General features: G+C 47.2%; 1 protein-coding gene across 1 annotated transcript in view; it reads left to right on the forward strand.

Moving 5' to 3' along the window:
* The window catches only part of LOC140425665 (protein scribble homolog), a gene marked incomplete at its 5' end in the record, with an annotated part of 1618068 nt that overhangs the window by 1373997 nt on the left and 220128 nt on the right, over positions 1–23943 (forward strand). Inside the window, 1 exon segment of the mRNA XM_072510160.1 lies at positions 10711–10830. Coding sequence (XP_072366261.1) covers positions 10711–10830 — 120 coding nt within the window.

Genomic DNA, 23943 nt, shown 5'->3' on the forward strand with positions numbered 1-23943 from the left:
TGTCATCACAAACTTACCGATCCTGCCCCCCCACATAGTCATCTGTCATTTATATAAATGATGAACAATAGGAGACCCAGCACGGATCCCTGTGGTACCCCACTGGACACTGGTTTCCAGTCACTAACGCAGCCGTCTGTCATCACCCTCTGTCTCCTACAGCTCAGCCAGCTTTGAATCCACCTTCTCATGTTCCCCTGTATCCCAGGTACATTTACCTTCTTTATAAGTTTCCAGTATGGGACTTTGTCAAATGCTTTGCTGAAATCCATGTAAACTACATCAACTACACTACCCTCATCTACACCTGTCAACCCTCGCCCTTATCTCATCCGTTTTACCTGTAATATTCCTGGCATTAAAGTAGAGGCCATCAAGACTTGCCTCCTCCCTTGAAACTTAATACAGCTGTATTCTCTCTGACTTGAATGAAAAAAAAAATGAAAATCACTTAATGTCACAAGTAGGCTTCAAATGAAGTTACTGTGAAAAGCCCCTAGTCGCCACATTCCGGCGCCTGTTCGGGGAGGCTGGTACGGGAATGCTTTACTACATCATGCTGTGTCCCTACTGTATTGGCTACAGGAATAGTGCCAGAGGACTGGAGGACAGCAAATGTGGTCCCTTTGTTCAAAAAGGGGAGCAGAGACAACCCCGGCAACTATAGACCGGTGAGCCTCACGTCTGTAGTGGGTAAAGTCTTGGAGGGGATTATAAGAGACAAGATTTATAATCATCTAGATAGGAATAATATGATCAGGGATAGTCAACATGGCTTTGTGAAGGGTAGGTCATGCCTCACAAACCTTATTGAGTTCTTTGAGAAGGTGACTGAACAGGTAGATGAGGGTAGAGCAGTTGATGTGGTGTATATGGATTTCAGCAAAGCGTTTGATAAGGTTCCCCACGGTAGGCTATTGCAGAAAATACGGAGGCTGGGGATTGAGGGTGATTTAGAGATGTGGATCAGAAATTGGCTAGCTGAAAGAAGACAGAGGGTGGTGGTTGATGGGAAATGTTCAGAACGGAGTAGTCACAAGTGGAGTACCACAAGGATCTGTTCTGGGGCCGTTGCTGTTTGTCATTTTTATCAATGACCTAGAGGAAGGCGCAGAAGGGTGGGTGAGTAAATTTGCAGACGATACTAAAGTCGGTGGTGTTGTCGATAGTGTGGAAGGATGTAGCAGGTTACAGAGGGATATAGATAAGCTGCAGAGCTGGGCTGAGAGGTGGCAAATGGAGTTTAATGTAGAGAAGTGTGAGGTGATTCACTTTGGAAGGAATAACAGGAATGCGGAATATTTGGCTAATGGTAAAGTTCTTAAAAGTGTGGATGAGCAGAGGGATCTAGGTGTCCATGTACATAGATCCCTGAAAGTTGCCACCCAGGTTGATAGGGTTGTGAAGAAGGCCTATGGAGTGTTGGCCTTTATTGGTAGAGGGATTGAGTTCCGGAGTCGGGAGGTCATGTTGCAGCTGTACAGAACTCTGGTACGGCCGCATTTGGAGTATTGCGTACAGTTCTGGTCACCGCATTATAGGAAGGACGTGGAGGCTTTGGAGCGGGTGCAGAGGAGATTTACCAGGATGTTGCCTGGTATGGAGGGAAAATCTTATGAGGAAAGGCTGATGGACTTGAGGTTGTTTTCGTTGGAGAGAAGAAGGTTAAGAGGAGACTTAATAGAGGCATACAAAATGATCAGGGGGTTGGATAGGGTGGACAGTGAGAGCCTTCTCCCGCAGATGGAAATGGCTGGCACGAGGGGACATAACTTTAAACTGAGGGGTGATAGATATAGGACAGAGGTCAGAGGTAGGTTCTTTACGCAAAGAGTAGTGAGGCCGTGGAATGCCCTACCTGCTACAGTAGTGAACTCGCCAACATTGAGGGCATTTAAAAGTTTATTGGATAAACATATGGATGATAATGGCATAGTGTAGGTTAGATGGCTTTTGTTTCGGTGCAACATCGTGGGCCGAAGGGCCTGTACTGCGCTGTATTGTTCTATGTTGTATGTTCTAACCCTCTACAACCACCCTCTGCCTTCTGTTGTCCAGCCAATTTTGAATCCAATTGGCAACCTCACCCTGGATCCCGTGAGCTTTAACCTTCTGCAACAACCTACCATGCGGCACCTTGTCAAAGGCTTTGCTAAAGTCCATGTAGACAACGTCTACTGCACTGCCCTCATCTACCTTCTTGGTCACCCCCTCAAAAAACTCAATCAAATTTGTGAGACATGATTTTCCACGCACAAAGCCATGCTGACTGCCCCGAATCAGTCCTTGCCTCTCTAAATGCTTGTAGATCCTGTCTCTCAGAATACCTTCTAGCAACTTACCTACTACAGACGTTAGGCTCACCGGTCTGTAGTTCCCAGGCTTTTCCCTGCTGCCCTTCTTAAACAAGGGCACAACATTCGCCACTCTCCAATCTTCAGGCACCTCACCTGTGGCTGCCGATGATTCAAATATCTCTGTTAGGGGACCCGCAATTTCCTCCCTAGCCTCCCACAACACCTTGGGAGTTTGTTTCGATGTCACGAGCTTTCGGAGCGCTGCTCCTTCCTCAGGTGAATGAAGAGGTGGGTTCCAGAAACATATATATAGACAGATTCAAAGCTGCCAGACAATGCTAGGAATACGAGCATTAGCAGGTGATTAAATCGTTACAGATCTCTGGCAGTTGAACATTCCGGGATATAGGTGTTTTAGACGGGACAGAAGGGGAAACGAAGGAGGTGGGGGAGTGACATTGCTGATTCGGGAGCAGATCACAGCTGTGTTGAGGGAGGACACATTGGAGGGATCTTGCAGTGAGGCATCATGGGTGGAGCTCAGGAATAAGAAGGGTAAAGTCACAGTGTTGGGAGTGTTCTATAGACCTCCCCACAGCCCGCAGGAGACAGGGGAGCAGTTGTGTAGTCAATACTGAAAAGGTGTGAAAAAAGCAGGGTAGTTTGATGGGTGATTTTAACTTCCCCCACATTGACTGGAACCCCTTACAGCCAGGGGCTCGGGTGGAGAGCAATTTGTTAGGTGTGTCCAGGAGGGCTTTTTGATACTGTTATAACCTGCCTGCTTACCATTGGCTGGGGACTAATGACAATCCCACAATCCTGTGGGAGTATGAGCTCCCCCTGCCGAATTAGTTTCAACTCTTCCCAGTAATGTTCTGAGACAATTGCTCACACACACTGAACCGTATAACCTGGTATATTGTACAATTGACCGTATAACCTGGTGTATTGAACAATTGACCGTATAACCTGGTGTATTGAACAATTGACCGTATAACCTGGTATATTGAACAATTGGCCGTATAACCTGGTATATTGAACAATTGACCGTATAACCTGGTGTATTGAACCATTGACCGTATAACCTGGTGTATTGAACAATTGACCGTATAACCTGGTGTATTAAACCATTGACCGTATAACCTGGTATATTGAACAATCGACCGTATAACCTGGTGTATTGAACAATTGACCGTGTAATCTGGTGCATTGAACCATTGACCGTGTAACCTGGTATATTGAACAATTGACCGTATAACCTGGTGTATTAAACCATTGACCGTATAACCTGGTATATTGAACAATCGACCGTATAACCTGGTGTATTGAACAATTGACCGTGTAACCTGGTGCATTGAACCATTGACCGTGTAACCTGGTATATTGAACAATTGACCGTATAACCTGGTATATTGAACAATTGACCGTATAACCTGGTGTATTGAACAATTGACCGTATACCCTGGTATATTGAACCTTTGACCGTATAACCTGGTGTATTGAACCATTGACCGTATAACCTGGTGTATTGAACAATTGACCGTGTAACCTGGTGCATTGAACCATTGACCGTGTAACCTGGTATATTGAACAATTGACCGTATAACCTGGTGTATTAAACCATTGACCGTATAACCTGGTATATTGAACAATTGACCGTATAACCTGGTATATTGAACAATTGACCGTATAACCTGGTGTATCGAACAATTGACCGTATAACCTGGTATATTGAACCATTGACCGTATAACCTGGTATATTGAACAATCAACCGTATAACCTGGTATATTGAACAATTGACCGTGTAACCTGGTATATTGAACAATTGACCGTATAACCTGGTGTATTGAACAATTGACCGTATAACCTGGTATATTGAACAATTGACCGTATAACCTGGTGTATTAAACCATTGACCGTATAACCTGGTATATTGAACAATCGACCGTATAACCTGGTATATTGAACAATTGACCGTGTAACCTGGTGTATTGAACAATTGACCGTATAACCTGGTATATTGAACAATTGACCGTGTAACCTGGTGTATTGAACAATTGACCGTATAACCTGGTATATTGAACAATTGACCGTATAACCTGGTGTATTGAACAATTGACCGTATAACCTGGTACATTGAACAATTGACCGTATAACCTGGTATATTGAACAATTGACCGTATAACCTGGTGTATTGAACAATTGACCGTATAACCTGGCGTATTGAACAATTGACCGTGTAACCTGGTATATTGAACAATTGACCGTATAACCTGGTGTATTGAACAATTGACCGTATAACCTGGTATATTGAACAATTGACCGTATAACCTGGCGTATTGAACAATTGACCGTGTAACCTGGTATATTGAACAATTGACCGTATAACCTGGTATATTGAACCATTGACCGTATAACCTGGTGTATTGAACAATTGACCGTATAACCTGGTGTATTGAACAATTGACCGTGTAACCTGGTGCATTGAACCATTGACCGTGTAACCTGGTATATTGAACAATTGACCGTGTAACCTGGTGTATTGAACCATTGACCGTATAACCTGGTATATTGAACAATTGACCGTATAACCTGGTGTATTGAACAATTGACCGTATAACCTGGTGTATTAAACCATTGACCGTATAACCTGGTATATTGAACAATCGACCGTATAACCTGGTATATTGAACAATTGACCGTGTAACCTGGTGCATTGAACCATTGACCGTCTAACCTGGTATATTGAACAATTGACCGTATAACCTGGTATATTGAACAATTGACCGTATAACCTGGCGTATTGAACAATTGACCGTGTAACCTGGTATATTGAACAATTGACCGTATAACCTGGTATATTGAACCATTGACCGTATAACCTGGTGTATTGAACCATTGACCGTATAACCTGGTGTATTAAACAATTGACCGTGTAACCTGGTGTATTGCACAATTGACCGTGTAACCTGGTGTATTGAACAATTGACCGTATAACCTGGTGTATTAAACCATTGACCGTATAACCTGGCGTATTGAACCATTGACCGTATAACCTGGTATATTGAACAATTGACCGTATAACCTGGTATATTGAACCATTGACCGTATAACCTGGCGTATTGAACCATTGACCGTATAACCTGGTATATTGAACAATTGACCGTATAACCTGGTATATTGAACCATTGACCGTATAACCTGGTATATTGAACCATTGACCGTATAACCTGTCGTATTGAACCATTGACCGTATAACCTGGTATATTGAACAATTGACCGTATAACCTGGTGTATTGAACCATTGACCGTGTAACCTGGTGTATTGCACAATTGACCTTGTAACCTGGTATATTGAACAATTGACCGTATAACCTGGTGTATTAAACCATTGACCGTATAACCTGGCGTATTGAACCATTGACCGTATAACCTGGTATATTGAACAATTGACCGTATAACCTGGTATATTGAACAATTGACCGTATAACCTGGCGTATTGAACAATTGACCGTGTAACCTGGTATATTGAACAATTGACCGTATAACCTGGTATATTGAACCATTGACCGTATAACCTGGTGTATTGAACCATTGACCGTATAACCTGGTGTATTAAACAATTGACCGTGTAACCTGGTGCATTGAACCATTGACCGTGTAACCTGGTGTATTAAACCATTGACCGTATAACCTGGTGTATTGCACAATTGACCGTGTAACCTGGTGTATTGAACAATTGACCGTATAACCTGGTGTATTAAACCATTGACCGTATAACCTGGCGTATTGAACCATTGACCGTATAACCTGGTGTATTGAACAATTGACCGTATAACCTGGTATATTGAACCATTGACCGTATAACCTGGCGTATTGAACCATTGACCGTATAACCTGGTATATTGAACAATTGACCGTATAACCTGGTATATTGAACCATTGACCGTATAACCTGGTATATTGAACCATTGACCGTATAACCTGGCGTATTGAACCATTGACCGTATAACCTGGTATATTGAACAATTGACCGTATAACCTGGTGTATTGAACCATTGACCGTGTAACCTGGTGTATTGCACAATTGACCTTGTAACCTGGTGTATTGAACCATTGACCGTGTAACCTGGTGTATTGAACCATTGAACGTATAACCTGGTATATTGAACAATTGACCGTATAACCTGGTGTATTGAATAATTGACCGTGTAACCTGGTATATTGAACAATTGACCATATAACCTGGTGTATTGAACCATTGACCGTATAAGCTGGTATATTGCACAATTGACCTTGTAACCTGGTGTATTGAACCATTGACCGTATAACCTGGTGTATTGAACAATTGACCGTGTAACCTGGCGTATTGAACCATTGACCGTATAACCTGGTATATTGAACCATTGACCGTATAACCTGGTATATTGAACCATTGACCGTGTAACCTGGTGTATTGAACAATTGACCTTGTAACCTGGTGTATTGAACCATTGACCGTGTAACCTGGTGTATTGAACCATTGACCGTATAACCTGGTATATTGAACCATTGACCGTGTAACCTGGCGTATTGAACCATTGACCGTGTAACCTGGTGTATTGCACAATTGACCTTGTAACCTGGTGTATTGAACCATTGACCGTGTAACCTGGTATATTGAACAATTGACCGTATAACCTGGTGTATTGAATAATTGACCGTGTAACCTGGTATATTGAACCATTGACCGTATAACCTGGTGTATTGAACAATTGACCGTGTAACCTGGTATATTGAACAATTGACCGTGTAACCTGGTATATTGAACCATTGACCGTATACCCTGGTGTATTGAACCATTGACCGTATAACCTGGTGTATTGAACAATTGACCGTCTAACCTGGAATATTGAACCATTGACCGTATAACCTGGTATATTGAACAATTGACCGTGTAACCTGGTGTATTGAACAATTGACCGTATAACCTGGTGTATTGAACCATTGACCGTATAACCTGGTATATTGAACCATTGACCGTGTAACCTGGTGTATTGAACAATTGACCGTATAAATTGACCGTATAACCTGGTGTATTGAACAATTGACCGTATAACCTGGTGTATTGAACAATTGACCGTATAACCTGGTATATTGAACCATTGACCGTATAACCTGGTATATTGAACAATTGACCATATAACCTGGTGTATCGAACAATTGACCGTATAACCTGGTATATTGAACAATTGACCGTATAACCTGGTATATTGAACAATCGACCGTATAACCTGGTGTATTAAACCATTGACCGTATAACCTGTTGTATTGAACAATTGACCGTATAACCTGGTATATTGAACCATTGACCGTATAACCTGGTATATTGAACCTTTGACCGTATAACCTGGTGTATTGAACCATTGACCGTGTAACCTGGTATATTGAACAATTGACCGTATAACCTGGTATATTGAACCATTGACCGTATAACCTGGTATATTGAACCTTTGACCGTATAACCTGGTGTATTGAACCATTGACCGTGTAACCTGGTATATTGAACAATTGACCGTCTAACCTGGAATATTGAACAATTGACCGTATAACCTGGTATATTGAACAATTGACCGTATAACCTGGAATATGTACTTTCCTCACTGTCTTGCACAATGCCTCAGCAATAGCTGAGTCATCCATTCCAGTAGAATTTGTATCTATAATTAATTCAATTTGTTCTTTCTATTCCATGCATTTCATTAATGAACACCGATTTGAGTCAAAGCCTCAATTATAATGTTTTATGCACATCGTTCTTCTTCTTCTCTCCAGGCTTCATTGTTTTATGTATTTTGTTTTCCTATTTGTTCTGTATTGGTCATGAATTCTGGCAGTTAAACCAATCTATTCCCATTTTGCATTTGAACAATTTGTGCCACCTTGACTTGAGCCCATGATTTGACTTACAGTCCTGAGGAAGTGCTGCACTGTCAGAGGGTCAGTACTGAGGGAACGCCGCACGGTCAGAGGGTCAGAACTGAGGGAGTGCTGCACTGTCAGAGGATCAGTACTGAGGGAGTGCTGCACTGTCAGAGGGTCAGAACTGAGGGAGTGCTGCACTGTCAGAGGGTCAGTACTGAGGGAGTGCTGTACTGTCAGAGGGTCAGTACTGAGGGAGTTCGACATTGTCAGAGGGTCAGTACTGAGGGTGTGCTGCACTGTCAGAGGGTCAGTACTGTGGGAGTGCTGCACTGTCAGAGGGTCAGTACTGAGGGAGTGCTGCACTGTCAGAGGGTCAGTACTGAGGGAGTGCTGCACTGTCAGAGGGTCAGTACTGAGGGAGTGCTGCACTGACAGAGGGTCAGTACTGAGGGAGCGCTGCACTGTCAGAGGGTCAGTACTGAGGGAGTGGCGCACTGTCAGAGGGTCAGTACTGAGGGAGTGCCGCACTGTCAGAGGGTCAGTACTGAGGGAGTGCTGCACTGTCAGAGGGTCAGTACTGAGGGAACGCCGCACTGTCAGAGGGTCAGTACTGAGGGAGTGCTGCACTGTCAGAAGGTCAGTACTGAGGGTGTGCTGCACTGTCAGAGGGTCAGTACTGAGGGAGTGCCGCACTGTCAGAGGGTCAGTACTGTTGGGCAGCACGGTAGCATTGTGGATAGCACAATTGCTTCACAGCTCCAGGGTCCCAGGTTCGATTCCGGCTTGGGTCACTCTCTGTGCGGAGTCTGTACATCCTCCCCGTGTGTGTGTGGGTTTCCTCCGGGTGCTCTGGTTTCCTCCCATAGTCCAAAGATGTGCAGGTTAGGTGGATTGGCCATGATAAATTGCCCTTTGTGTCCAAAATTGCCCTTAGTGTTGGGTGGGGTTACTGGGTTATGGGGATAGGGTGGAGGTGTTGACCTTGGGTGGGGTGCTCTTTCCAAGAGCCGGTGCAGACTCGATGGGCCGATTGGCCTCCTTCTGCACTGTAAATTCTGTGATTCTGTGAGTGCCGCACTGTCAGAGGGTCAGCACTGAGGGAGTGCTGCACTGTCAGAGGGTCAGTACTGAGGGAGTGCTGCACTGTCAGAGGGTCAGTACTGAGGGAGTGCCGCACTGTCAGAGGGGCAGTACTGAGGGAGTGCTGCACTGTCAGAGGGTCAGTACTGAGGGAGTGCCGCACTGTCAGAGGGTCAGTACTGAGGGAGTGCTGCACTGTCAGAAGGTCAGTACTGAGGGAGTGCCGCACTGTCAGAGGGTCAGTACTGAGGGAGTGCTGCACTGTCAGAGGGTCAATACTGAGGGAGTGCTGCACTGTCAGAAGGTCAGTACTGAGGGAGTGCTGCACCGTCAGAGGGTCAGTACTGAGGGAGTGCTGCACTGTCAGAGGGTCAGTACTGAGGGAGTTCTGCGCTGTCAGAAGGTCAGTACTGAGGGAGTGCTGCACCGTCAGAGGGTCAGTACTGAGGGAGCGCTGCACTGTCAGAGGGTCAGTACTGAGGGAGTGCTGCACTGTCAGAGGGTCAGTACTGAGGGAGTGCCGCACTGTCAGAGGGTCAGTACTGAGGGAGTGCCGCACTGTCAGAGGGTCAGTACTGAGGGAGTGCCGCACTGTCAGAGGGTCAGTACTGAGGGAGTGCTGCACTGTCAGAGGGTCAATACTGAGGGAGTGCTGCACTGTCAGAAGGTCAGTACTGAGGGAGTGCTGCACCGTCAGAGGGTCAGTACTGAGGGAGTGCTGCACTGTCAGAGGGTCAGTACTGAGGGAGTTCTGCGCTGTCAGAAGGTCAGTACTGAGGGAGTGCTGCACCGTCAGAGGGTCAGTACTGAGGGAGCGCTGCACTGTCAGAGGGTCAGTACTGAGGGAGTGCTGCACTGTCAGAGGGTCAGTACTGAGGGAGTGCCGCACTGTCAGAGGGTCAGTACTGAGGGAGTGCCGCACTGTCAGAGGGTCAGTACTGAGGGAGCGCCGCACTGTCAGAGGGTCAGTACTGAGGGAGTGCTGCACCGTCAGAGGGTCAGTACTGAGGGAGTGCTGCACTGTCAGAGGGTCAGTATTGAGGGAGTGCTGCACTGTCAGAGGGTCAGTACTGAGGGAGTGCCGCACTGTCAGAGGGTCAGTACTGAGGGAGTGCCGCACTGTCAGAGGGTCAGTACTGAGGGAGTGCTGCACTGTCAGAGAGTCAGTACTGAGGGAGTGCTGCACTGTCAGAGGGTCAGTACTGAGGGAGTGCCGCACTGTCAGAGGGTCAGTACTGAGGGAGTGCCGCACTGTCAGAGGGTCAGTACTGAGGGAGTGCTGCACTGTCAGAGGGTCAGTACTGAGGGAGTGCTGCACTGTCAGAGGGCCAGTATTAATTCTGCTCCCTATTGGCACAGTAGTATATGGCGAGTGCTGTCAATTTGTGCTCTTTTTGCTTATAAATATTTCTTGTTCTTTCACAGTCTTCTCCAGGTATCATTGTTAACCCTTTTGCTGCTGGATTGGGTCGAAAGAACAGTCTGGAGAGTATCTCATCCATCGATCGCGAATTGAGCCCTGAAGAATTGGAAATCCTGCAGAAGGTAGGATATTGCCAAGCCTGTTGCAGAGATTTTTGACGCTTGGGGCAGAGATGTTCGAGACAGATCTGTGCCAAGAGAAGTTAGAATTCACACATCACTGTTCACTCTCTTGATGGTGCAGAGCTTGAATATTACTGAAAAGAAACATCTTACTGAAGCTTTTCATTTTGCACTGATCAGGACAAAGGCGAGAATGTCAAATTTAAAGAACCACCACAATATGCACCACAGGAGAAACGGGTGCACTCTGATAGGCCAAGGCGTTGTCATGCAGAATACTGTAACCTTCTTTAAGACATAGCAGCAGGAGCCGGCCACTCGGCCCATCGAGTCTGCTCCGCCCTTCAATGACTCATCTGATATAATTCTCAACTCCACCTTCCCGCCTTATCCCCAGAATCATAGAATTTACATTGCAGAAGGTGGCCATTCGACCCATCAAGTCTGTACCGGCTCTTGGAAAGAGCGCCATACTTAAGCCCACACCTCCACCCTATCCCAGTAACCCCACCTAACCTTTATGGGCACTAAGGGACAATTTATTGATGAGCAGAGCGCGGTGGATGTTGTTTGCATGGACTTCAGTAAAGCCTTTAACAAGGTGTCTCATGGCAGACTGGTACAAAAGGTGAAGTCACACAGGATCAGAGGTCAGGTGGTAAGATGGATACAGAACTGGCTCGGTCACAGAGGATAGCAGTAGAAGGGTGTTTTTTTGAATGGAAGGTTGTGACTAGTGATGTTCCACAGGGATCGGTGCTGGGGCCTCTGTTGTTTGTACATAAACGATTTGGAGGAAAATGTAGCCGGTCTGATTAGTAACTTCGCGGATGACACCAAGGTTGGTGGAGTGTCTGATAGTGTTGAGGATTGTCAGAGGATACAGCAGGACATAGATAGTTTGGAGACTTGGGCAGAGAAATGGCAAATGGAGTTTAATCCAGACAAATATGGGGTAATGCATTTTGGAAGGTCTGACAAACAGGGGAGAATATACCCTAAATGGCAAAACTCTTCGGAATATAGAAAGTCAGAGAGATCTGCGCGTGCAGGTCCACAGATCTTTGAAGGTGGCAACACAAGTGGACAAGGTAGTCAAGAAAGCAGACTGAATGCTTGCCTTCATTGGACGGGGCATCGAGTATAAAAACTGGCAAATCATGCTACAGTTGTATAGAACCTTGGTAAGGCCGCACTTGGAATATTGCGCACAATTCTGGTCACCACACTACCAGAAGGACGTGGAGGCTTTGGAGAGGGTGCAGAGGAAGTTTACCAGGATGTTGCCTGGTCTGGAGGGTGTTAGCTATGCGGAGCGGTTGAATAGACTCGGACTGTTTTCATTAGAAAGACGGAGGTTGAGGGGTGACCTGATAGAGGTCTAGAGGATTATGAGGGGCATGGATAGAGTGGATGGGCAGGCACTCTTTCCCAGGGTGGAGGGATCAGTCACCAGGGGGCATAGGTTTAAGGTCCATGGGGTAAAGTTTAGAGGAGATGAGCGAGGCAGATTTTTACGCAGAGGGTGGTGAGTGCCTGGAACGCGTTGCCAGGGGAGGTTGTGGAAGCAGATACATTAACGGCGTTCAAAAGGCATCTTGACAAACACATGGATAGGATGGGTATAGAGGGATACGGCACAAGGAAATATTCAATGAATGGCACCACACTGGGAAATCCCGAGGAACAAAGGGACCTTGGCGTGTTTGTCCACAGATCTCTGAAGGCAGAAGGGCAGGTTAATAGGGGGGTGAAAAAGGCACATGGGACACTCGCTTTTATCAATCGGGGCATGGATTACAAAGCAGGGGGGTCATGTTGGAGTTAAACAGCTGGAGTACTGTGTGCAATTCTGGCCACGCATTCCCCCCTTGGTCCCGAATGGGCCCTACTTTTTCCCTGTTAGGGATTTTCTATAGGCCTCCGAAAAGTTCCAGAGATGTAGAGGAGAGGATTGCAAAGATGATTCTGGATAGGAGCGAAAGCAACAGGGTTGTTGTTATGGGGGACTTTAACTTTCCAAATATTGACTGGAAACGCTATAGTTCGAGTACTTTAGATGGGTCCGTTTTGTCCAATGTGTGCAGGAGGGTTTCCTGACACAGTATGTAGATAGGCCAACGAGAGGCGAGGCCGTATTGGATTTGGTACTGGGTAATGAACCAGGACAGGTGTTAGATTTGGAGGTAAGTGAGCACTTTGGTGATAGTGACCACACTTCGATTATGTTTACTTTAGTGATGGAAAGGGATAGGTATATACCGCAGGGCAAGAGTTATATCTAGGGGAAAGGCAATTATGATGCGATGAGGCAAGACTTAGGATGCATCGGATGGAGAGGAAAACTGCAGGGGATGGGCACAATGGAAATGTGGAGCTTGTTCAAGGAACAGATACTGCGTGTCCTTGATAAGTATGTACCTGTCAGGCAGGGTGGAAGTGGTCGAGCGAGGGAACCGTGGTTTACTAAGGCAGTCGAAACACTTGTCAAGAGGAAGAAGGAGGCTTATGTAAAGATGAGACATGAAGGTTCAGTTAGGGTGCTCGAGAGTTACAAGTTAGCTAGGAAGGACCTAAAGAGAGAGCTAAGAAAAGCCAGGAGGGGACATGAGAAGTCTTTGGCAGGTAGGATCAAGGATAACCCTAAAGCTTTCTACAGATATGTCAGGAATAAACAAATGACTAGGGTAAGAGCAGGGCCAGTCAAGGACAGCAGTGGGAAGTTGTGCTTGGAGTCCGAGGAGATAGGAGAGGTGCTAAATGAATATTTTTTGTCAGTATTCACACAGGAAAAAGACAATGTTATCGAGGAGAATACTGAGATTCAGGCTACTAGACTAGAAGGACTTGAGGTTCACAAGGAGGAGGTGTTAGCAATTCTGGAAAGTGTGAAAATAGATAAGTGCCCTGGGCCGGATGGGATTTATCCTAGGATTCTCTGGAAAGCTATGGAGGAGATTGCTGAGCCTTTGGCTTTAAACTTTTAGTCATCTTTGTCTACAGGAATAGTGTCAGAAGACTGGAGGATAGCAAATGTTGTCCCCTTGTTCAAGAAGGGGAGTAGAGACAACCCTGGTAACTATAGACCAGTGAGCCTTACTTCTGTTGTGGGCAAAATCTTGGAAAGGTTTATAAGAGATAGGATGTATAATCATCTGGAAAGGAATAATTTGATTAGAGATAGTCAACACAGTTTTGTGAAGGGTAGGTCGAGCCTCACAAACCTTATTGAGTTCTTTGAGAAGGTGACCAAACAGGTGGACGAGGGTAAAGCAGTTGATGTGGTGTATATGGATTTCAGTAAAGCGTTTGATAAGGTTCCCCACGGTAGGCTACTGCAGAAAATACGGAGGCATGGGATTCAGGGTGATTTAGCAGTTTGGATCAGAAATTGGCTAGCTGGAAGAAGACAAAGGGTGGTGGTTGATAGGAAATGTTCAGACTGGAGTCCAGTTACTAGTGGTGTACCACAAGGATCTGTTTTGGGGCCACTGCTGTTTGTCATTTTTATAAATGACCTGGAGGGGGGTGTAGAAGGATGGGTGAGTATATTTGCAGATGACACTAAAGTCGGTGGAGTTGTGGACAGTGTAGAAGGATGTTACAAGTTACAGAGGGACATAGATAAGCTGCAGCGCTGGGCTGAGAGGTGGCAAATGGAGTTTAATGCAGAAAAGTGTGAGGTGATCCATTTTGGAAGGAATAACAGGAAGACAGAGTACTGGGCTAATGGTAAGATTCTTGGCAGTGTGGTTGAGCAGAGAGATCTTGGTGTCCATGTACATAGATCCCTGAAAGTTGCCACCCAGGTTGAGAGGGTTGTTAAGAAGGCGTACGTTGTGTTAGCTTTTATTGGTAGAGGGATTGAGTTTCGGAGCCATGAGGTCATGTTGCAGCTGTACAACACTCTGGTGTGGCCGCATTTGGAGTATTGCGTGCAATTCTGGTCGCCGCATTATAGGAAGGATGTGGAAGCATTGGAAAGGGTGCAGAGGAGATTTACTAGAATGTTGCCTGGTATGGAGGGAAGATCTTATGAGGAAAGGCTGAGGGACTTGAGGCTGTTTTTGTTAGAGAGAAGAAGGTTAAGAGGTGACTTAATTGAGGCATACAAGATGATCAGAGGATTGGATAGGGTGGACAGTGAGAGCCTTTTTCCTCGGATGGTGATGTCTAGCACGAGGGGACATAGCTTTAAATTGAGGGGAGATAATTCTTTCAAAACACTCCAAAAAGGAAAATAATACAAAGAAAACAGGGCAATATGCCAACAAAACAAAACAACTTAACCCTCAAAACGATTAACAATTTAACACCCATCCCAAAGCAAAATGGGGCATGCGCCCCTTACAAAAAGAAAAATAAATCAGCCCCCCCCCCGGGTTGCTGCTGCTGCTGACCTCCACCTAACGTTCTGCAAGAAAGTCTAGGAACGGTTGCCACCGCTCGGAGAACCCCTGCAAGGACCCTCGCAAGGTAAATCCTTATCTTCTCCAGCCTGAGAAACCCCTCCATGTCACTGCCCCAAGTCTCTACACTCGGGGGCTTCGCGTCCCTCCACATTAACAAGAGCCTTCTCCGGGCTACCAATGAGGCAAAGGCCAGGACTCCGGCCTCTTTCGACTCCAGCACTCCCGGATCGTCCGATACCCCAAATATCGCTATCCCCCAGCTCGGTTTTCCCCGAGTATCCAAGACCTTGGACATAGCCTTCGCAAAGCCTTTCCAAAATTCCGTAAGCGCCGGGCAGGCCCTGAACATATGGGCGTGGTTTGCTGGGCTCCCCGAACACCTCACACATCTGTCCCCCACCCCAAAAAACTTACTCATTCTCTCCCCTGTCATATGCGCCCTGTGTACCACTTTTCACTGGATCAGGCAGAGCCTGGCGCCAGACGAGGAGGAATTGACCCTGCCCAGGGCGTCAGCCCACAGGCCCTCATCCAGCTCCTCCTCCCACTTGCCCTTCAGCTCCTCCACCGAGGCCTCCTCCGCCTCCTGCAGCTCCTGGTATATCTCCGAGACCCTACCCTCTCCTACCCACACGGCCGAAACCACCCTGCCCTGTATCCTTCGGGCGGGCAGCAGCGGGAATTCCCCGACCTCCTTTCTCACGAACGCCCGAACCTGCATATACCTAAAGGCATTTCCCGGAGGTAACCCAAATTTCTCCTCCAGCGCCCTCAGACTGGCAAAAGTCCCATCGATGAATAAATCCCCCATCCTCTTCATTCCCCTGAAGGAGCAGCGCTCCGAAAGCTAGTGACATCGAAACAAATCTGTTGGACTTTAACCTGGTGTTGTAAGACTTCGTACTGTGCTCACCCCAGTCCAACGCCGGCATCGCCACATCATAGAACAGTACAGCACAGAACAGGCCCTTCGGCCCTCGATGTTGTGCAGGGCCTTGTTCGAAACCAAGATCAAGCTATCCCACTCCCTGTCATTCTGGTGTGCTCCATGTGCCTATCCAATAACCGCTTGAAAGTTCCGAAAGTGTCCGACTCCACTATCACAGCAGGCAGTCCATTCCACACCCTAACCACTCTCTGAGTAAAGAACCTACCTCGGACATCCCTCCGATATCTCCCACCCTGAACCTTATAGTTATGCCCCTTGTGACAGCTACATCCACCCGAGGAAATAGTCTCTGAGCGTCCACGCTATCTATCCCCCTCATTATCTTATAAACCTCTATTAAGTCGCCTCTCATCCTTCTCTGCTCCAAAGAGAAAAGCCCTACCTCCCTCAACCTTTCCTCATAAGACCTATCCTGCAAACCAGGCAGCATCCTGGTAAATCTCCTTTGCACCCTTTCCAATGCTTCCACATCCTTCCTATAATGAGGTGACCAGAACTGCACACAATACTCCAAATGTGGTCTTACCCAAGGTACAGTTGCAGCAAAACCCCACAGCTCTTAAACTCAAGCCCCCTGTTAATAAACGCTAACACACTATAGGCCTTCTTCACGGCTCTATCCACTTGAGTGGCAACCTTCGGAGATCTATGGACATGAACCCCAAGATCTCTCTATTCCTCCACATTCCTCAGAACCCTGCCGTTGACCCTGTAATCCGCATTCAAATTTTTCCTACCAAAAATATCACCTCGCACTTATCAGGGTTAAACTCCATCTGCCATTTTTCGGCCCAGCTCTGCATTCTATCAATGTCTCTTTGCAGCCTACAACAGCCCTCCACCTCATCCACTACTCCACCAATCTTGGTGTCATCAGCAAATTTACTGACCCACCCTTCAGCCCCCTCTTCCAAGTCATTAATAAAAGTCACAAATAGCAGAGGACCCAGCACTGATCCCTGTGGGACACCGCTGGTGACTGGGCTCCAGTCTGAAAATGTTCCACCCACCACCACCCTCTGTCTTCTATGTGATAGCCAGTTACTTATCCAATTCGCCAAATTTCCGTCTATCCCACACCTCCTTACTTTCTTCATGAGCCGACCATGGGGAACCTTATCAAACGCCTTACTAAAATCCATGTATATGACATCAACTGCTCTACCTTCATCTACACACTTAGTTACCTCCTCAAAGAATTCAATCAAATTCGTGAGGCAAGACTTACCCTTCACGAATCCGTGTTGACTATCCCGGATTAAGCTGCATCTTTCCAAATGGTCATAAATCCTATCCTTCAGAACCTTTTCCATTATCTTCCCGACCACGAAGTAAGACTAACCAGCCTATAATTACCAGGGTCATTCCTATTCCCTTTCTTGAACAGAGGAACAACATTCGCCACAGTCCAGTCCTCTGGCACTATCCCCGTGGACAATGAGGACCCAAAGATCAAAGCCAAAGGCTCTGCAATCTCATCCCTTGCCTCCCAAAGAATCCTTGGGTATATCCCATCTGGCTCAGGGGACTTGTCGACCCTCAAGTTTTTAAAAATTGCTAATACATCCTTCCTCAGAACATCTACCTCCTCCAGCCTACCCGCCTGAATCACACTCTCATCCTCAAAAACATGGCCCCTCTCCTTGGTGAACACTGAAGAAAAGTATTAATTCAACGCCTCTCCTATTTCTTCTGACTCCATGCACAAGTTCCCACTACTGTCCTTGACCGGCCCTACCCTCACCCTGGTCATTCTTTTATTTCTCACATAAGAGTAAATAGCCTTGAGGTTTTCCTTGATCCGACCCGCCAAGGACTTCTCATGCCCCCTCCTAGCTCTCCTAAACCCTTTTTTTTTTAGCTCATTCCTTGCTACCTTGTAACCCTCAAGCGACCCAACTGAACCTTGTTTTCTCATCCTTACATACGCTTCCTTTTTCCTCTTGACAAGACATTCAACCTCTTTTGTGAACCATGGTTCCCTCACACGGCCATTTCCTCCCTGTCTGACAGGGACATACCTATCAAGGACACGCCGTATTTGTTCATTGAACAAGCTCCACTTTTCATTTGTGCCTTTCCCTGACAGTTTCTGTTCCCATCTTATGCTCCTTAATTCTTGCCTAACGCATCATAACTACCCCTCCCCCAATTATAAACCTTGCCCTGCCGTATGTTCCTATCCCTCTCCATTGCAATAGTGAAAGACACCAAACTGTGGTCACTATCTCCAAAGTGCTCTCCCACAAACAAATCTATACTTGGCCCGGTTCATTACCCAGTACCAAATCCAATGTGGCCCCCCCTCTTGTCGGCCTATCCACATATTGTGTCAGGAAACCCTCCTGCACACACTGTACAAAAACTGCCCCATCCGAACTATTCAACCTATAGAGGTTCCAATCAATATAAGGAAAGTTTTTTAAACATTTTTTAATAAATTTAGAGTACCCAATTCATTTTTTCCAATTAAGGGGCAATTTAGCGTGGCCAATCTACCTAGCCTGCACATCTTTGGGTTGTGGGGGCGAGACCCACGCAAACACGGGGAGAATGTTTAAACTCTACACGGACAGTGACCCAGAGCCGGGATCGAACCTGGGACCTCGGTGCCGTGAGACAGCAGTGCTAACCACTGTGCTGCCCAATATTTGGAAAGTTAAAGTCACCCATGACAACTACGCTGTGACCTCCACACCTATCCATAATCTGTTTTGCAATTTCTTCCTCCACATCTCTATTACTATTTGGCGGCCTATAGAAAACTCCTAACAACGTGACCGCTCCTTTCCTATTTCTAACTTCAGCCCATATTACCTCAGTAGGTAGATCCCCATTGAACTGCCTTTCTGCAGCCGTTAAACTATTGCTGATTAACAATGCTACTCCTCCACCTCTTTTACCACCTTCCCTGCTCTTACTGAAACATCTATACCCCGGAGCTTTCAACAACCATTCCTGCCCCTGTTCTAACCACGTCTCCGTAATGGCCACAACATCGTAGTCCCAGGTACCAATCCACGCTCCAAGTTCACCTACCTTATTCCGGATGCTCCTTGCATTGAAGTAGACACACTTCAACCCACCTTTCTGTCTACCGGTACACGCCTGCGACCTTGATACCCTCCTCAGTACCTCATTACTCTCAACACTGGCTTCTGGACGACAGCTCGTTTTCCCATCCCCTGACAAATTAGTTTAAACCCCCCTGAAGAGCCGTAGCAAATTTCCCTCCCTGGTGTACAAGGGCCCCCAGGTCCCGCTGCATACTCCCCTCTCCCAATTTACAACCATTCAGGTAGTAGTTATGTCTTCCTATTTTTGCTTCCAAAGTGATTTGCCCTCTCGCCCAACCTGTCCAGATCTTGCTGTAGGATCCCTGCATCCTCGTCACAGTTCACCCTCCTACCCAACTTGGTATCATCTGCAAATTTTGAGGTGTTACATTTTGTTCCCTCATCCAAATCATTAATATATATAGTGAATAGCTGGGGTCCCAGCACCGATCCCTGTGGTACCCCACTGGTTACTGCCTGCCAATTTGAAAAGGACCCATTAATCCCCACTCTGTTTCCTCTCTGCCAATCAGTTTTCTATCCACCTCAATACATTTCCCCCAATCCCATGCACTTTAATTTTGCACAATAATCTCTGATGCTTCCTTCTTCCTTTTGACTAAGTTTACAATTTCCCTCGTCATCCATGGTTCCCGAATCCTGCCATTTCTATCCTTCATTTTTGCGGACATGCCTGTCCTGCACTTCAATCAACCTATTCAACTATCCCTAACCCTAACCCTAACCCTAACCCTAACCCTAACCCTAATCAACAGGCCTTCAAAAGCCTCCCACATGTCAGACGTGGATTTGCCCTCAAATAGCCGCTCCCAATTCACATTCCCCAGTTCCTGTCTAATTTGGATGTAATTGGCCCTCGCTAATTAAGCACCCTCACCCACGGGTCACTCTTGTCCTTATCCATGACTACCAGAAATCTTATAGAATTATGTTCGCGAAGCCCAAAATGTCCCCCCACTGAAACAATCACCTGGCCGGCTCATTCCCCAATACCAAGTCTAGTGTCCTCCTGGTTGGATTGTCAACATACTGTATCTTTTGTGAGGGCCACGAAGAATCCAGCACGAGTTTCAAGGATACAAAGAAATAACATTTATTTACAATAACATATATACACACAACAGCAGTAACTTCCCTTGCTGCTCACTCCTTCCTGCTGTTTCCAAACTGGCCAGCTTTATTTATACAGGGAGTCTGCTAATGGTTTCTCCGCCCCCCTCATTGGGGAATCCAAAGGAGGGCATCGGACTCGTTTTGCCGCAGGCTGGACACCATTTGCACGCGGCGCTGGATCGGGCGGCGTGTAACGAGACGGAGACCGGCGCTTCCGTGATGAACGGCGTAACGGTTGTACATCCACGGCCCGTGGGCCCGAGGATTCCCCCTCTGATGCATCCTGTGTCTCCATCTCTGAGTCAGAGTCTGCTGCCTCTGTCATCTCGGCGTCTCTATCTCCATGCGGTCCCGTAACGACCTGCGTTGGCTTTGAGTGAGGCACCAGAGGAAGATTGTGAGGACTACCTTCCCTTGTCTCTGGTCTCTGCGGCTGTAGAAATGAGCTCCAGGGGCGGGGAATCTTTGGAAGGGATAGTCTTCTGGACCGAACGTGGTCTACATGTTTGCGCTGGAGACGACCCTGGGCTTGCACCTGGTAAGATATAGGGCCCGTTTGGCGAAAGATTACGCCAGGGACCCACTGGGCACCCCCAGCAAAATTCCGAACGAACACTGGGTCACCGGGCGCAAACTGCCGAATCGGCCGATGCCGAGACAATCCCGGTCCCTGCCGTTCCTGTGTGCGTCGTACTTTTGCGCCAATGTCCGGGAAAACCATACTAAGGCGGATGTGAAGTCTCCGGCCCATTAGGAGTTCTGTGGGAGCTACCCCAGTCACCGCATGGGGGGTGGTCCTATACGAAAACAAAAAGTGAGCCAGTCTCGTGTCCATTGACCTGGAAGACTGCTTCTTGAGGCCTTGTTTGAATGGGGTGCCGTTATCCATGACCAGCACCTCGGGGAGGCCATGCGTACTAAAAGACAAACGCATCTTCTCAATTGTTGCGCAGGACGTTGTCCCCTGCATCTTATACACCTCCAGCCATTTAGACTGGGCGTCGATTAATAGAAGGAACATGGATCCTTGAAAAGGGCCTGCGAATTCCGTATGCAAGCGTGCCCAAGGCCGCCCTGGCCATTCCCAGTGATGTAGGGGCGCGGCCGGCGGAAGCTTCTGATGCTCCTGGAGTAGTTTTGGGCCACCTTCTCAGTGTCGGCGTCGAGGCCTGGCCACCAGACATAACTCCGGGCCAACAATTCATTTTGGTCACACTTGGATGCCCATTGTGCAAGTCTCCTGTCCTTTTATTAGCTCCTGTCCTTTTTCCGGGACAATCACACGCGTCCCCCACAAGAGGATGCCGTCTTCCACGCTGAATTCTGACAGCTTGGAGGAAAATGCCCGCAACTCGCCTGGGAGCTGTCTATGCTGCCCACCATACAGGACTATGTGTCGAACCTTTGACAGGACTGGCTCCATCTGGGTCCACTCACGGATCTGTGATGCCGTGACAGGCAAGGTGTCCATAAAATTTAGGGTTGCAACCTCCTCACTGGTCGTTGGGGTCGACATGGGCCGGTCGATAAAGGCAATCGGCTCAGTGCATCGGCATTCGCTATCTGCGTTCCTGGTTTGTGCTCCAGAGAATACTCGTGTGCAGCGAGCAACAAAGCCCAGCGCTGGATCCGTGCGGAAGCAATGGGCGGTATTGGCTTATCCTCTCTGAAAAGTCCCAGCAAAGGCTTATGATCAGTCACGATAGTGAAGTGGCGGCCATATACGTACTGGTGGAAAGTTTCACCGCAAAGACCACTGCCAGGCCCTCCTTCTCGATCTGCGCGTACTTTTTCTCCGCTGCAGTCAATGTGCGGGAGGTGAAAGCTATCGGTCGCTCGGCCCCGTTCTCCATCTTGTGGGACAGGACGGCCCCAATACCATACGGGGATGCATCACATGTGACGAGCAAAGGCTTTCCAGGATCATAGTGGGTTAGTAACCCAGACGACGACAATTGTTGTTTTACCCGCCGGAAAGCGGTTTGTTGCGGCTGACCCCAAACCCAGGTGTGATTTTTCTTTAGCAGAAGGTGCAATGGGGCCAGCTTAGTTGCTAGATTGGGGAGGAACTTCCCGTAATAGTTTACGAGGCCGAGAAAAGGACGAAGATGCGAAGTGTCAGTCGGGGCGGGGGCATGTTGAATCGCACGCACCTTCTCTGCGACGGGGTGCAAATCTTTGCGGTCCACCCGATAACCCAGGTAGACTACTTCCTTCGCCTGAAAGACGCACTTTGTGCGACGTAAACGGACTCCAGCCTCCGAAAAGCGTCTAAAGACAGCCTCCAGATTTTACAAATGTTCCTGCTCCTGTGATCAAAACGTCATCTAAGTAGACAGCCACACGTGGTAAACCTCTCAAAATGCCCTCCATAACACTTTGAAAAATTGCGCATGCAGAGGATACTCCAAAGGGCAACCGTGTATATTCATACAGGCCCCGGTGTGTATTAATCGTTACATATGGTCGGGAGGCAGGGTCAAAGAACAAAGAACAAAGAAATGTACAGCACAGGAACAGGCCCTTCGGCCCTCCAAGCCCGTGCCGACCATACTGCCCGACTAAACTACAATCTTCTACACTTCCTGGGTCCGTATCCTTCTATTCCCATCCTATTCATATATTTGTCAAGATGCCCCTTAAATGTCCCTATCGTCCCTGCCTCCACTACCTCCTCCGGTAGTGAGTTCCAGGCACCCACTACCCTCTGCGTAAAAAACTTGCCTCGTACATCTACTCTAAACTTTGCCCCTCTCACCTTAAACCTATGCCCCCTAGTAATTGACCCCTCTACCCTGGGGAAAAGCCTCTGACTATCCACTCTGTCTATGCCCCTCATAATTTTGTATACCTCTATCAGGTCGCCCCTCAACCTCCTTCGTTCCAGTGAGAACAAACCGAGTTTATTCAATCGCTCCTCATAGCTTATGCCCTCCATACCAGGCAACATTCTGGTAAATCTCTTCTGCACCCTCTCTAAAGCCTCCACATCCTTCTGGTAGTGTGGCGACCAGAATTGAACACTATACTCCAAGTGTGGCCTAACTAAGGTTCTATACAGCTGCAACATGACTTGCCAATTCTTATACTCAATGCCCCGGCCAATGAAGGCAAGCATGCCGTATGCCTTCTTGACTACCTTCTCCACCTGTGTAGCCCCTTTCAGTGATCTGTGGACCTGTACTCCTAGATCTCTTTGACTTTCAATACTCTTGAGGGTTCTACCATTCACTGTATATTCCCTACCTGCATTAGCCCTTCCAAAATGCATTACCTCACATTTGTCCAGGTTAAACTCCATCTGCCATCTCTCCGCCCAAGTCTCCAGACAATCTAAATCCTGCTGTATCCTCAGACAGTCCTCATCGCTATCCGCAATTCCACCAACCTTTGTGTCGTCTGCAAACTTACTAATCAGACCAGTTACATTTTCCTCCAAATCATTTATATATACTACAAAGAGCAAAGGTCCCAGCACTGATCCCTGTGGAACACCACTGGTCACAGCCCTCCAATTAGAAAAGCATCCCTCCATTGCTACCCTCTGCCTTCTATGGCCTAG

This window comes from Scyliorhinus torazame, chromosome 6 (assembly GCF_047496885.1).
Source record: "Scyliorhinus torazame isolate Kashiwa2021f chromosome 6, sScyTor2.1, whole genome shotgun sequence".
Lineage (NCBI taxonomy): Eukaryota > Metazoa > Chordata > Chondrichthyes > Carcharhiniformes > Scyliorhinidae > Scyliorhinus > Scyliorhinus torazame.